The sequence below is a fragment of the Budorcas taxicolor genome, chromosome 21, assembly GCF_023091745.1.
Source record: "Budorcas taxicolor isolate Tak-1 chromosome 21, Takin1.1, whole genome shotgun sequence".
Lineage (NCBI taxonomy): Eukaryota > Metazoa > Chordata > Mammalia > Artiodactyla > Bovidae > Budorcas > Budorcas taxicolor.
Window position 1 is genome coordinate 34,687,165 of NC_068930.1, and position 15,453 is coordinate 34,702,617.

Sequence of the window (15,453 nt, forward strand, 5' to 3'; positions counted from 1 at the left end):
AGGGGGCCTTAGGTTTGGGCCATATTTCGGATTAAAGGGAGAAAAGTGGCGATTTCCTCCACTTGGCCCTCCCAGCCTGCCGGCAAGTGCAAAGTCTCACTTTTCTGCAAAACAGGCCACGGATATACAGGGTTCTGGAGCTTATTCAGTCCACCCTTCTCTGAGCTACCCACAAGGGTGCAGCGGCCTGGGCTCCCTCCCGCCACACCAACGCGGAGGACCCCACAATCTCGCGCGATCCTGGGTTCCGAGCAGCAGCGCCGGGCGGTGTTGGAGTGGTTTGAGGCTTTTCCGCCGTTTCCTTCCGTGGTCCTGCTCGTGGTGGTGGTGGTGCGAAAGGTGGGTTGGTGGTGGTTGCGGAATAGGATCCAGGACTGGGAGTGGAGGCGACCTACTGGGCGCATCCAGAAGCCATGCCTGGGAGTGGGGACAGGGTGGCTGTCATCCCCTGGTGGACCTACTACCCACTTATTTTAACTTTATATTATGTATATTCTCAAACATATACGAAAGTAGAGAGAGTGGTATAATGATTTCGCCAACCCCCACCGCCGAGCTTCAACGATTTTCTCCTCTTGGCCAATTTTGTTACATCTAACCCTCTCCCACCACCGACTTTAAAGAAGGATGTGGGTGGCCTGGGGGTGGCAGAGACGCCCCCCCACCCAGAGTTGTAGGAGAGCTGGTACCAAGCTTGCACCCCTGGCGAATGGACCGCCTAGGGGCAGAGCGCGGGCACAGTAGGGCTGGGAGAGGGGCTCACGCTGGGTAGGGGCCGCGGGGGGTGGGGGCGGGGCTAGCGGGGCGGGGCTTGGAGCGGCGAGGGGGTTGGGGGCGCTCTCCCGGTGACTCAAGGCGCGTGGGGCTGGGCGCAGAGCTGCAGTCTCCGCCTTTGCAGCTTGGAGTGTGCCCGCTGCGCCGCAGCTGTCCGTGCCTGCCGCCGCCTTCCCGCCGCCGCCACCGCTGCCACCATGCCCAACTTCGCCGGCACCTGGAAGATGCGCAGCAGCGAGAATTTCGACGAGCTGCTCAAGGCGCTCGGTAAGCTGGCCCGGGCAGCGCGCCCCGACGGAGAGTAGCGGCCGGAGGCGCCCCGGGGCCCGCGGGGAGTCGGCTTTAGGGACCAACACCAGACAGGAGGGAGTCCTGGGTGCCTTAGATCGGGGCGAATTCCAAGGAGCATCCCATCTAGAAGTAGCGAGGAGAGCCTGGGATCCACTCATCCAGCGAACGTTTGCTGGATTCTTGGCGCTTTCCCCGACGGCTCGGTCTTTATCTCGCGCCAGATCATCGCGAGGAGAGATTATTACTGAAATCCTGGGAGGGTCAGGGACTTTAAATTTAGGGACTCATTTTGAGACCAGGCCCTACCACGTGCTACCGAAGGAAAGCCATTTACCCTCTCTGAGCCTCAGTTTCTCATGTTGAAAATCAGGGTGAGAGCCGGGGGAAGAATGGTTCATTTGTAAGTCCCCCTTCTATAGTCAGAGGGTTTGGGAAATGCCAGGCCAGTTCTGGAACAATGGGCGGGTGACGAGACCCCGTGACCCGAACCCGGGTCGCCCCCGTTCTTCCCGGGGCAGGTGTGAACGCCATGCTGAGGAAAGTGGCCGTGGCGGCTGCGTCCAAGCCGCACGTGGAGATCCGCCAGGACGGGGACCAGTTCTACATCAAGACGTCCACCACGGTGCGCACGACCGAGATCAACTTCAAGGTCGGAGAAGGCTTTGAGGAGGAGACCGTGGACGGACGCAAGTGCAGGGTGAGGTCTCGGAGTCTGGGCAGCCTTCCCGGATCCCTGCTCCCTACCCAGGACCCGTTGCAGCCAGATGAGACCCCCGTCTCCTTTTGCAGCCTGTGCCGCGCCTTCCTTGCAGGGCGTGTGCATCGGCTGTTTGCCCAGAGGATCTGTGCAACTCGTTGCCCTGGGCTCAGGAGAAAGTCCCACCCCAGCCCCTCCCAACCTCTTCCCTAAATTGCCTCCCGGGGTGCTAACCGCCGCGCTTAAAGCGCGGGCTTTGGGTTACACCGCGTTCTCTGCAGGCGTTTCTGCGGCATTTTGCAGCGATCCTCGCGCGAGCGCAGGCGGCTGGGGAGGAGGAGGAGGTGGCTGGGCCGCGTTGCCCGGCCGTTCGGCTGCCACGTTTCCTGTCGCAGGTGGAGCCGCAGCTCTTGCGTCCCGCCCTCCCAGGTCCTGGGCCCTTGGGAATGCTCTGGATCCAGTTTCAACAGTCTTGATGGCCCTGGTACCTCTCCTGCCCGCCCTCAGTTAGGTTCCTTAAAGGAAAAGACGAAACCTTTCCAAAAGCAAGGCAGATTCTGCCCGGAGAATGGACTGAGTGCCCTCTTTTAGTCCCCAGGGGCAAGAATTCTGTTTCTCTCCGTTTATCGGTCCCAGGGATGAATCGGTGGACTGAAGCGAGGGGTTATAAATTCCTTTTTCAGATGGGCAAAGTCGCATTTGGTTGGTCTGTGGAATAGAATGGAGGGTTGGCTACTCATGTATTTTGAGGGCAGATGGACAATCGCTGATGCTACCACTTATTTAAAAAGTGACAAAATGTCTCCCTCCTCTCCCCCAAGGTTTGAAAAAAGAAAAACTCATAGCATTCCAGAGAGTGAGAAATTGTTTTTCACCTTTCCGGAGCCGTGCCTGTCTGATCTAGAGTGAGACTCTCTGGGCACCGGGTTTGGGAGGACATAGAGACACAGCCCCCCAGACGCACCCTGGCCCATGAAGCAATATTTGACCCCTAGAGTTGACACAGCCTGAAAATGATATTTGGGCTTGGAGCTGGCAAGATCCAAGCCCTCAGCCACTGCTCTGTTTGCAAAAACAAAAGAGCAGGACCTCTCTTCAGCGTAGAGGGAAGGTCTGGGAGTCTAAGGTAAAAGGCCTGGCAATAGGCAGAATCAGTTTGGGTACATCTAACAATGAGTACTGCTGGAGACAGTAATTCTGATCAGAAATCAAAGGTTCACAGGACAGCCTGGGGAGTGGGGCTTTATCCATCCCCACCCTGCCTAGTGAACGTGTCCCACGTGTTAGTTAAAAAGACAGTATGTGCACATTCAGGACAGATGCCTAGCCCAACTGTATACCATTTTGCTTCATGCAGACGCTGGGGAAAACTACAGCGAATCCCTTCTTTGCCTTCTACCTCCGACAGCATGAAGACCCTTCAGATCTTAAAAAAAAAATTTTTGTTTCTAGAGAGATGTAACCTGGGAAGTGGCAGTGTTTTTATTCTCAGAGTCAGAGAAACTCAGGATTATCAGAGCAGGGTGTGTACTGTGTCTGCTGAGTACAAACAGAAAGAGAGGCATTATCCCCAAATCCATGCAAGGAAAAGCTCCTGATTTGCTGACTAGATGTGGTCACAAATATGGTGTCTTAACTGTTCTAAAATTTTGTATTTCTGTTGTGAAGCTTTTTGCCCTCAACAGCCAAATTGCTCGAAGGGGGAGTCCATTTTGACATAAATGAATCATTGTATGCTCTCAATTTTATTCCTGAAGATGTAAGGCATGCCTGAGGCTTTGCTCTTCTCTGTGTGTGTGTGTGTGTGTGTGTGTGTGTGTGTGTGTGTAATATAAGGTATATTTATACTCCCATAAAATCTGTGGTCAGCCCTCTGAATTTGGGCTTGATAAGGCACAGCAGAGAAGGGGCTGTGCGTTGCTGACAGGGACCATGTGTTGCTTCTCTGCACAGCAATTATTCTCCCGTGCTCATTGTTGTCTCTGCTCCCCGCTGCCAAGACTGTAATTAATGTCACTAATGGTTTTCCTGCCCGCAGAGCTTACCCACTTGGGAGAATGAGAACAAGATACACTGCACACAAACTCTCTTGGAGGGGGACGGCCCCAAAACCTACTGGACCCGCGAGCTGGCCAACGACGAACTCATCCTGGTGAGTGAGACCCCCTCACCCCCAACCCTGAAAGGAGCTCGCAGGTTTCCAGCCGCTGCTCGCAGCCCGGCCCCACCGACGTTGTCCTCACTCGCCCATTCAGGGAGAGACCCTATATGCTCTGGCTTAAAATGTAAGCAGAAAAGCTCGAGATGACAGTTTAGGCCAAAGGAAATCACTGTTAGATGGCTGGCAGGAGAGCGAGGTGGCTCAGGGGGCAGAGCAGGGGCTAGAGACATGCTGCGCTGCCGGCCACTATCCAAACCCACACATCCCGGCGGTGACTTGCTGACTTACTTAAACCAACCGCCCCTCCAGTTGAGCTCAGCGTGCGTGGGCTCTGCGAGGTCCCAGAGTTCACTCTGCAGAAGGGGTTTTCCTCACCTCATTCTCCACTTTGCTGCCTAGGAAAGATTTCAGAAATTTCAGTATGCCTGCACTGGAAGTCTTTTTACCGCACCCCCCACCGCCCCCCCCCCCCCCCCAGCACCACCCCTGCCCCTGGACTCACAGACTCCGATGGCTTTCCGGGAGACAGACAAGAAATGCTAATTTAAGACAGTCTGAGGGTTAACTGGAGAGGGTAATCAGGGAATCAGATTGAAGTATTTTAAACATCCCTGACCATGCAAAATATACCTGCTGAGGCCAAGTTAGAAACCTCTGTAGTTAAATCACACACCTCCTTTCCATTTAGGGGAGCAAAGGAAGTGGGGGGGCAGGAGTGAAGGACAACTCCCTGTTATGCGCCCTTTGTGTTTCAGAACAGACTAAGCTTTCCTGACAACAGCCTTTCCCGCCCGCCTCTTCACTCCCCCCAACCACCCCCACCCTACCCCATCCCACCCCCGCCCCACACTAGAAAAGGGGAAAGCTGTTGTGGGTAACCAGGAAATGATATCCTTTGTTCTCCATCAGGCCCGTTGTTAACATCTCCCCTCTAAGACTGCCTGCTTGCCCCGTCTTAATGAGCGTCACCCTGAAATGTCGGGAAAGGAGGTGGCAAGGAATGCTAGGTCAGGACTCACTGTGACCCGGGCCTGGCCCTTCCCTCCCTGAGCTGTAAAATTAGGGTTTGGACTAAAGCCTCGTTCCCCCCCACCCAGGTCCCTCTCAGCCCTGAAATTACATGTTTATTCTGTAGGAAGACCCTCCATTGAGCTGTTTCTGTTACTTCAGTGGAGGCTGCTTGATCTCACTCTTGCCTTCTTGTCCTTCCCTGAGATGATTTCCCAGACTTCCTCCTTTCACACAGAAAGGACTGGCTTCATTTGCAACCTGGTTAATGTTGTTTCCAGGGCAGGAATACATTGATGGGGTTGGGGGAGCAATTTGAGGCCGAGAGAGGGGAATCTAAGAGAAAAAGGGACATATTCATTGGGACCAGGGATAGCAAAGAGGGAGATGATTTTTAGAGTTCTTGAGGGTAGCTGAGGGTTAAGTAGGCTTGGTGTGCTTGGTGAGAAAGTGTGATTTTATTAATCTCTGATACTAATCTGAGCAGCCCGCACACTGGCTTGATTCTGTTAGGAGATTTCCCCCACTTCCAACTCCCCCACTGCATCTCCACCCGTGCTTCTCTCCCTCGCTCAGCAGACATATACATACATACATACGAGCCTCAAAGGGAACATTAATTCTTGGCATTTGGATCTAAAATATGGGCTTTTATTCCAAGGGTTATTATCATTAATAAATCCAAATGTAGGGAGATGCCGTCTCTATAAACAAGAGGCAATTTATTCTGGTTAACTTGAAATACGCTCTCCCAGCAACCCTGGGCTGTAACTTGCCTTCTTTTGAAAACTGAGTAAAGTCCCTTAAACCACTCTGGAACAGTGTAGAGAGAGTTTCTTTCAGGAACCTCTCATAATAGTTTGCGGGCTGAGAAGGACATTTTGAACGTAGTTGGAAATGTACCCATTTCTTCTTATTTTGTGAAGCCATTTGATGGCCTGGGTGAGGTGACGATCATTCTAGCACAGTCCAGTCCCCAAACTTTGGCCTGCCATGGGACACTCCATGGCCATAGAGCTGGAAGAGTTTTGGAAAACTGACATGGTTCTGACAGGTCTGGACACTTGAGAGGTGAATTTCTATAGGAAGCCCTGCCTCCCCCTCCCCCAGCACCCAGCATCGTCTGCTAATTCCTCACTAATGAGGAGAGGGAGGAAGACCGAGAAGGTGTCCAGAGCAGGCACAGCTGTGCCGCCGGTATGATCAGTAGTTCCCTATTTAGGCTGGTGATGAGTGAGCATTTGATTCCTTCATAATCACTAATGACTAGTATTTCCCTGAAACACACATTAGAATAATGTCCCAGCTCATGATCTCTGAGAGCATCTCATGACCAATTGAGTGACCCAGGGGAAGATACAAGTACGTTCAAGCTCTTGCGTGCATGTGTGCTAAGTTGCTTCCGTCATGTCCAACCCTTTGTGAACCCGTGGACTGTGTAGCCTGCCAGGCTCCTCTGTCGATGGGATTCTCCAGGCAAGAATACTGGAGTGGGTTGCCATGCCCTCTTCCAGGGGATCTTCCCAACCCAAGGATGGAACCCATGTCTCCAGTGGATCCTGCATTGCAGCAGGATTTTTTTTTTTTTTACCACTGAGCCACCAGGGAAGCCCATTCACGCTCTTAGTTCAGGGTTTTTAACCTAAGGCCCTTTTGACAATTTGAAAGATAGGGGCTCTCCCACAGAAAAATGTATGTCTACAAACAAACATATCTATGTCAGTCGACAGACTGGGGACATCCTGTTTGTTTGTCTTAAATTTTTTTTTTTTAATATATTGCTTTTTTCTGTCCCAGTTATCTGTGAGAGACCCAGGAGAGCAGGCCTTGTGAGTAATTGCCAGTTTTGGGAAGAGTGGAGACAGCTTACTTACAGGGGTATCTTTTCAGAGGCCAGAAGAAAATGGTCCTTCCTCCTCCATTTGTGGAATGATTTGTGCCCTCTCCAAAGCAAACAAACTAAAAGAGTCATAAAACTGTAGCTGAAAGAACTTGGGACCATCTTGTTCAATTGCACTCCTGCCCTCAGCTCCCTGCCGCTCCATCTCTGAACTGTCCAAGAGACCAGAGCGGTGCCCCAGCTCACCTGGCTGTGAATTGCAGGCCTAGGTTTGGTGGCCTATGCCATTCTCTTGCAGCCAAGACCACGTTTCTAGCTCAGGGGTTCCTTGAATATTACTGACACAACATCTCAGGTGTCTCTCAGGACGGACAGCCGCTTCCTAGAAGGCACTTCTACACCCTTTCCAAGGATATCCCGCTTGACTGTTGATTACTGGATCCCAGGGCTCAGTGGCCCCGGGCCCATTGCTCTCTTGAAATCACTTGAAAAGAGACAGAACCACTTCAGAAATGTCCAGTATGACATACCACCACCCCCACTTCAGTTTAATTTAGAAAACCAAAGCCAGGAAACTTGCATTTTTTATGTCAGCACTCCCAGGTTCCAGAAGCAAAGGAAAACTGCACACAATATAATTCTATACCCTAGTTGCCTCTCTGCCAGTGCAGAGCTCAAGGGAGGGAAAAAAAAATTTCTTAGCGCTGAGCATGAACGCACAGCACAGGAAATTGAATGTCTGTTACAAAGAGTTTTTAACAGGGCAGTAAGTGCCCTTATTAGCGATATGCTTTAAACATTTTTGCACAGACATCTGCACTGATTGGTTTTCCTTCCCTGCAGACGTTCGGCGCCGATGACGTGGTCTGCACGAGGATTTATGTTCGGGAATGAAGGCAGCCAGCTTGCTCCAGCTTTGGGGGTGGGATGCATGTTCCTCCAAGAATGTCATAGTTCTGAGCCGCCAGCAGACCTCCTCTTCCCCGGTATTAACGTTAGGTGATCCCGATGTCCCCCCAGTAATGCTGTAGTGTTTTCCCCAAGGCTTTGTGCCTCCGTGTCCCTGGCGCTCCATAGTCTGGCATCTGTATGGGTTCATCAGTCATTAAACTGGCTGTACACACCTCAAGGCTTTCTCCTTCTTTGGACTGCCTCTTCAGTTTCCACAAAGGTCTTGGTGATCCTGCTGACCCGAGCTCTGCACTGGTCTGCGTAGGGGCTTTCGGCTTCCACCTGCTGCCCTGGTGCAGAGCTTGGAGCATACAGCAAGGGTGGTGAGCTGGGCTCCCTCTGAAAGGATTCACACTGAAGATCCAGGTGTGCTTAGACCTCCCTATGCTGGTGTTTTAATTGAATTAGTTGATATATTGGTGGTTCCCAGCAGCAAAGTGAGGGAACATTTGAAAGGGTTAATTGAGGAGAGCTCAGAATGAAGGGGCTATTTACACAGGCCTTTACATGGACGGGGTGAAGAGAACCAACAAAGGATGGTGAGGTACTCAGAGACCAGCAGTAGGGAGCTGGTATACTCCCCTAGAGAGACGGACAGAGGAGTCATCAGACCACAGGAGCCTGGAAGAGAGACCACTACGTACAAGAGTTGTGCAGTACACAGAAGAATGTGGTCACTGCCAAAGCTCCAGTATGTGGGTAGAGGGGGGTTCAGAGGGTCGGGGAGAGTCTCTGGTTTGGAACAAGGGGGTTAAATATACTGACCACCCAACTTTCAATCTCTGATCTACTTATTCTGTCCACTGGCCAAACCCATCTGGAATCTAGAGGGCAAAAGAGTGGGCAGGTGCGGGGAGGAGGGTACTGCCCACAGGAGTTACCCTCCTAGGACATAGACAAGGGGAGAATGGATCCCAACATGCAAAAGGACAATAATCCACAGTTACCAACTTGAACATTCGAAAAATCAGAAGAATTCATATGAAAATCTGCATTTCTATTCCCTCAGAAAAATGGGGAAAATCTGGCATCTCTTACAGGGCAACAGTTGGCTTAGCAACTTTCCCCCTTAAGTGGAACTTACACTCTCTGCCTTCCCATGGGCCCCACCATTGCCCCTGCCCTCATTTGCATTGCTTGCCTAGCTTCTCAGGCATCTCTCCCTGCCATCCTAGGCACAGGGGTTCTTGGCAAAGCCAGGCCAGAGTCGGCTGGGGAGTTGGCTGTGTGGGCATGGGTGAGGCCCAGTTTAGATGACTGGTTTAAGGTGACCCTAAAGAGCTCACCCTGGGTGGCTCAGATGGGAAAGAATCTGCCTGCAATGCAGGAGACCCTGGGTTTGATGGGTGGGGAAGATCCCCTGGAGAAGGAAATGACAACCCACTCCAGTATTCTTGCCTGGAGAATTCCATGGAAAGAGGAGTCTGATGGGTTACAGTCCACGGGATTGCAAAGAGTCAGACACGACTGAGCGACTTAATACTTTCAGTTTCAAAGAGCTCATACCCTGATGGGCAGACACCTAAGGCCCAGGTGCCACCACCTGTATGTAAACGAGGACACCTTTACCTGACTTATCACACCGCCGCAGTCCAGAACCCTACTTTGCTGATGAAAACTTTGGCTCTTTCTCAAAGATTCTACTACTTACACGTAGGAGGAGTTGCCTAATGGTTTCTTGGAGGAAGGGGGCTGGAGTGGCACCTCTAAGGAAGGGGAGAACCAGGACTGTCTGAAGCACCACTTTACTTAGACTCAGAACAGAGGCTGTAGCCTGTTTCTCTTGAATCCTTTTCTTCTTCATTTTCCAGAGAAAAAGGCACAGAGTTTCTCACCCCTCTTGGAACACTGCTCACAGGACATTAGCATGGGACCCAATATGGGAATTGCTGCTATAATTTTCAACCTTTAAATATTTATGTGTACACACATTGGTGGCTCAGATGGTAAAGAATCTGCCTGCAACGTGGGAGACTCAGCTGCCATCCCTGGGTTGTGAAGATCCCCTGGAGGAGGGCATGGCAACCCACTCCAGTATTCTTCCCTGGAGAATTCCACGGACAGAGGAGCCTGGTGCGCTACAGTCCATGGGGTTGCAAAGAGTCGGACACGACTGAGCAACTCACAGACACGTTACATATGATATATAATTTACACATACATGTAGGATGAACACCTACACAAAATACCACTGTCATCAGATTAACCTCACTATGATGCTATTCTAAACATGTCACTCCTCGCTCAGCAAACCCACGGTCTGAGGCAGAAAGGTCAAACTCTCTGGCACCCTCCATGTCTTGGTCTCAACAGGTGAAACAAAGAATGAGGGTTTTGGTGTCTGTCACACCTGGCTTCAACTCCTGGCCACACCTTTGGTTTGCAAGTACGAGAAACCCAACCCCAACCAGCCCCAGCATAAAGGAACATACTCTGCGACAACACAGCTGAACCTTGGAAACGTTATGCTAAGTGCAAGAAGCCAGTAACAAAGGACCTCATAGTGTATGGTTCCACTTCTATGAAATGTCCAGAACAGATGAATCCATACAGACACAGGGCGGACTGGTGGTTGCCTAAGGCTGGACATAATGGGAGGAAATGGGAGTAAAAAGTTTCTTAGGGGTGTGGGGGCTGGTGATAATGAAAATGTTCTAAAATTGATGTGGTGGTAGTTGCACAACTCTACAAACACACAAAAAAACCACTGAATTGTGCACTTTAAATGGATGTATTATATATGAATTATCTTGATAAAGCTTTTGCTTTTCTTTTTTTTAAGGAAGTGCTGACCTGGTTGTGAAGAATGCTGGGGAAACTCTCAGGATTCAAGCAAAAGCTTCAGGAGCTGGGCCTTAAGCCCTCTACCCCTCCCTCTCTGACTCCATTTTGACTTCTTTATAGAACTGATTCAGGTCATATGACCAGCCCTGGACCAATCACAATTGAGGGAAAACACAGTACAGTGATTGGCCAGGCCTAAGACATGTGACCTCTCCTGGGCTAGTGGGCAGAACCTTTTAGAAAAGAAGGAATAGCGGGGAAAGAACTGGGTAGGAAGGAACTGATTAAGCTATCCTCCGTCAGTTCAGTTCAGTTCAGTTCAGTTCAGTCGCTCAGTCGTGTCCGACTCTTTGCGACCCCATGAATCGCAGCACGCCAGGCCTCCCTGTCCATCACCAACTCCCGGAGTTCACCCAGACTCACGCCCATCGAGTTGGTGATGCCATCCAGCCATCTCAGCTGGCTAGCAAACCTTGGACAAATTGTTTAGTCCCTTGCTATGTAAAATGAGGACAATAAAATCCATTTGGCCTGGCTGGTATGGAGATTAGTGGAATTAAGGTTTGTAAAGTACTAAAAGCTTTATATTTATCTTCCCTAGTGGCTTCTGGTAGAGAATCTGCCTGCTAATACAGGAGACATGGGAGACACAGGTTCCATGCCTGGGTGGGGACGATCCCCTGGAAAAGGAAATGGCAACCCTCTCCAGTATTCTTGCCTGAAAAACCCCATGGACAGAGAAGCCTGGCGGGCTACAGTCCATGGGGTCGCAATGTCAGACACGACCTAGTGACTGAACAACAAAAGAGCTTTTGAGATTTCTACACAATCCTGCCCTGAAGCCACATGGGTCCAGACCCTGATTCCCACTCCTCTGAGTCTCTCAGATCTTTTATGTTTTCAAGGCCCGCATTCACCTCCTCTAGGACATCTTCCCTCGATGTCTCTTGCGCCCACATCAGGCTCACAATTACAGCCTGCCTTGTGCTTGAAGGTCTTCTATTGTGGTCCCGTGTTGTCGTTCCACATCTCCTAGGTTTCCGACATTTTCTGCCAATCAGCCTGTGTGGTCCCTGAGGCCAGGAATGGCTGCTTAACCATCTCTGCCTCCTCCCCCACCACCCCCTACTGCCCCACCACAGGGCTTGGCAAATGGGGATAACTCTGTAAACATGTGCTGATTATCTGACTGATGAAGGGCCAACATTTTTTATAAGATCCAAACCTTCCTGAATGGATGTCTGCAAGGAAAAGCAGACATATGGGCACAAACAGCAGTACTCAACTCAAACACCATCCAACAGTAAGAGAAATCCCTCAGGTAGGTAGTATATATAATACACATAGCATATTATATCTCAGAGGCAGGGGGATAGAGATTGCAAGACTCATTTAAAATAAAAGTGTGAATAGTGCAGGAAGCCCTGCTCAGGAGCAGGAAAACTTGGAAGGAGCAAACTTACTGATTGCTTGTCCCAGCACCCCTTCCATCTACCTCCCACAGTAGAGGCTGGGAAAGTCAATGCTTTTTTTCCCAGCCTGCATTGTAACTAGCATTGAGCATGTGACCCAATTCTGGCTAATAAAACATAAAGGTAAGTCTTCCAGAAGTCTTCCGGGCAAGACTTTTCCTTCCTGATAAGAGAGGAGAGCCTGAGAAGGTAACATCTTACTGCCTCTCAATATGGTATGTGATTGTGATGCCTGGAGCTGGTGCAACCATCTTATAACCATGAGGAAAGGAGATGTCAGCTCAGACTCATTGAGATAGTACAACCCCTACCTCTCTTTGGATGTATTGCTATGTGATCTAAAAAAAGAAAAAAGCCCTTCTTTGTTTAAGCCTGTTAATTCAGTGGTTTCCATACGTGCAAGTAAAAGCATTTCAAACTGATACACTAAGGTGATGGGAAGGACAGGGGCCTGTCTGGATTGCAGATTTCTAGGAAGTCTTGTCTTGATGATGACTACCAGTGCTATGGAACTAGACAATGTGCCATCTTGCTTAAAGGAAAAAATAATGTCAAAATATTCTGTGGCAGTTAAGATTCTTTGCATATTGTAACATCTTTCTTAATTCCCTTTTTTATTAAAAATTTTTTTAAATTTAATTTATTTATTTGGCTGCACTGGTCTTAGTTGCAATAGGTGGGATCTTCGATCTTCCTTGGGGCATGTGAACTCTTAGCTGTGGTATATGGAATCTGGTTCCCTGACCAGGGATTGAGCCCAGGCCCTCTGCATTGGGAACACTGGAGTCAGCCACTGGACCACCAGGAAGTCCCTCAAATTCCCTTTCACTTCATCATCTTCTCCTCATCATGGCAGCCAACATTTCCAAATGAACAGCGGATGTTATCAAGAAAATGTAGGGCAACCAGCCTGCCAATGCAACCTGTCGCACCACCAGTCTAACCCCACCCACTGCTTTCAGAGCCATCTGTTCTCTGGGAATACACTCCAGGGCTCTTCCCTCCTTTACTTTAAAGCTCATTTGTGTCTGGAAAGTCCTTGGATCATCTCAAAAATGTCTCTTACATCTATATCTGCCCTCCCCAATGTCCAGCAAACTATCTCCTCCAAGATAAAAGAAAAGCAGTATGTCACTGGGTGAAAAATTAATCTTTGCAAAGTCCCCGATGGTCAGATAAATGTGGGTCAGAGTAGATTTGAAGTCTTCTCTGACTGAAAACCCTTAAATTGATTGGACAGTTGTGCTTATCCCAACTCATCAGGGGCGCTTTGCTTGTAAGTGCTCTCAACCGTGAAGAGATGAAACTCAGAGAAGAGAAATGATTTGCCCAGGGTTATCATTGTAGGTGCTTGTCAAGATCAGGAGGACTTCTTTCTCTGGATTGAGAGGTGTATTTTTTTTAACTCTTTATTATAGAAAATCTCTAGCATACACAAAAATAGAATTGTATAATGATTCCCTGTATACCCGCCACCCAGCTTCAACAGCCATTATGTCCCGTCTTGTTTCATCTATCCTCTCCTCTCCTAGATTATTTTGAAGCAGATTCGAGACATTTTAAGATTCTACTTACAAGTATTTCAGTATATTGTCTCTAGATGTTAATAATTACCTTAAAAGGAACTATAATATCATTCTCACATTTTGGAAATTAAAAATAATTCCTAATATCATCAAATATCTTACCAGTGTTCAGAGTTTCCAGTCTCATAATTTTTTTCTTCCTATTTGTTCAAATCAGGATTGAAATAGCCATACTTTGTGACTGACTGATACCTCTCTTAAGTCTCTTTGAATCTGTAAGTTCCCCTCTACCTCATCTTTTTTTTTTTTTTACAGTGTATTTGTGGGAGAAACAGGTTGTTTGTCTTGAAATTTTCCTATAGTCTAAATTCTGATGATTACATTTCCATGGTGTCTAACATGTTTTGTTTCTCCTGTATTTCTTGAGAAGTGGTAGTTAGAGCCACAAGCTCATTTAGATTCAGGTTTGATTTTCTTGGCCAGAATACTGCAGAGGTCGTGGGCCTGCTGTACGTCCTTCAGTGGACTCGTGATGTCTGTTTCCCTCTCTGTGAAATTAGCAGCCACTAGTGACCATTGCCTAGAGTCATGGTTTCACTAGAGGTTGAAACCTGGGGCTATTCTACTTCTATCATTGTTTCTCCACTTTTGAGCTAGAATATTTCCATTAGAAGATAATTCCTCTCATCTACTATGTGATTATCATGAGGCATAGTTTATATAGAAAGTGAAAGTGAAAGTCAGTCAGTCAAGTCTGACTCTTTGTGAACCCATGTACTGTAGCAAGCCAAACTCCTCTGTCAGTGGAATTCTCCAGGCCAGAATACTGGAGTGGGTAGCCATTCCCTCCTCCGGGGGAATCTTCCCAACTCAGGGATTGAAGGTCTACAACATCGCAGGCGGATTCTTTACCGTCTGAGCCACCAGGGAAGCCTTTATATAGGAAAGGCAGAATCAATGTTTGATTCTTTCCCTGTATTTACTAGTTTTCAAAGTAATGTATTGGTCCTCTTAACATCTTTTAAAAGAGAGCAATGTATTTTTGATGAGTTGTTTGTTTGTTTGTCTGTTGTTTGGTTGGTTTGGGTTTTGTTTTTGTTTTTGTTTTTTTTTGCCACACCATGCAACATGTGGAATCTCAGTTCCTAACCAGGGATCATACCGGTGCCCCCTGCATTCAAAGCATTCAAAGTGCCGCCTGGACCACCAGGGAAGCCCCTGTTTTTGCTTTCTTTTGGAAAGTCACTGTGAATTTGTAGAGCTAAACATAGTTGACGTGTTTTAACTCATCACAGTTGCTATCCTTATAGATGCTGAAAGTGGCCCAGCTTTGGCCAGTGAGAGCCTTTTCAAATTGACTCTTGAGTCCTTCAGGAGGGCCCGTCATCTTTGGTAAATTCCTTGCTGTTTGTTATGACATGGTGTTCCAGGCTCATTCTGTGTGTTTCCTGCTCCAGACCTGGAATCACCCATTTCTTCAAGAAGTCCAGTCCTTCTGGAAGGCAATGGGATTTATCAATAGAAGCCACAGTTTCGGAGCCAGGGGAGGAGTCTAATTTGGAAACCAGAGTTCTAGGACCCAAGAGGCAAGTACTAGACAGAAGAGTTGCTTTGTAGTCCTGTGTTCCTTTATCTTTTGCCCAAGACAGTGCTAAACAACATTCAGATGTTACCAACACTGTCTGTGGTCAGTTTTCTGAGAATGACATCTCTTCCTTTTTACTCAGAAATGTGAGTAGTTTCTGACCAACCCCTTTGTAGTAGAGGCAGTAGATTGGGAAACATCTGTATGCAATTCAGCACCAAGCTCTGAGGGCATCTGCTTTCACAAGCATGTGACTTGATGCACAGTGGTCACTTCCAATCAAACCTCTCTTTACTCCATGGGAGGCGGGATTAATGTTCCATCCTTTTGTAGGAAAATTAAGCACAATTTCTGGGCAAAGGGC

General features: G+C 48.7%; 1 protein-coding gene across 1 annotated transcript; it reads left to right on the forward strand.

Annotated features, from left to right (window-relative positions):
• Positions 1 to 971: 971 nt before the first annotated feature.
• CRABP1 (cellular retinoic acid binding protein 1) lies at positions 972 to 7,665 on the forward strand. Its single transcript, XM_052659997.1, has 4 exons — positions 972 to 1,041; positions 1,584 to 1,762; positions 3,801 to 3,914; positions 7,615 to 7,665. Exons 1-4 carry the CDS (start codon positions 972 to 974, stop codon positions 7,663 to 7,665), a joined length of 414 nt encoding a protein of 137 aa, XP_052515957.1.
• Positions 7,666 to 15,453: the final 7,788 nt, after the last annotated feature.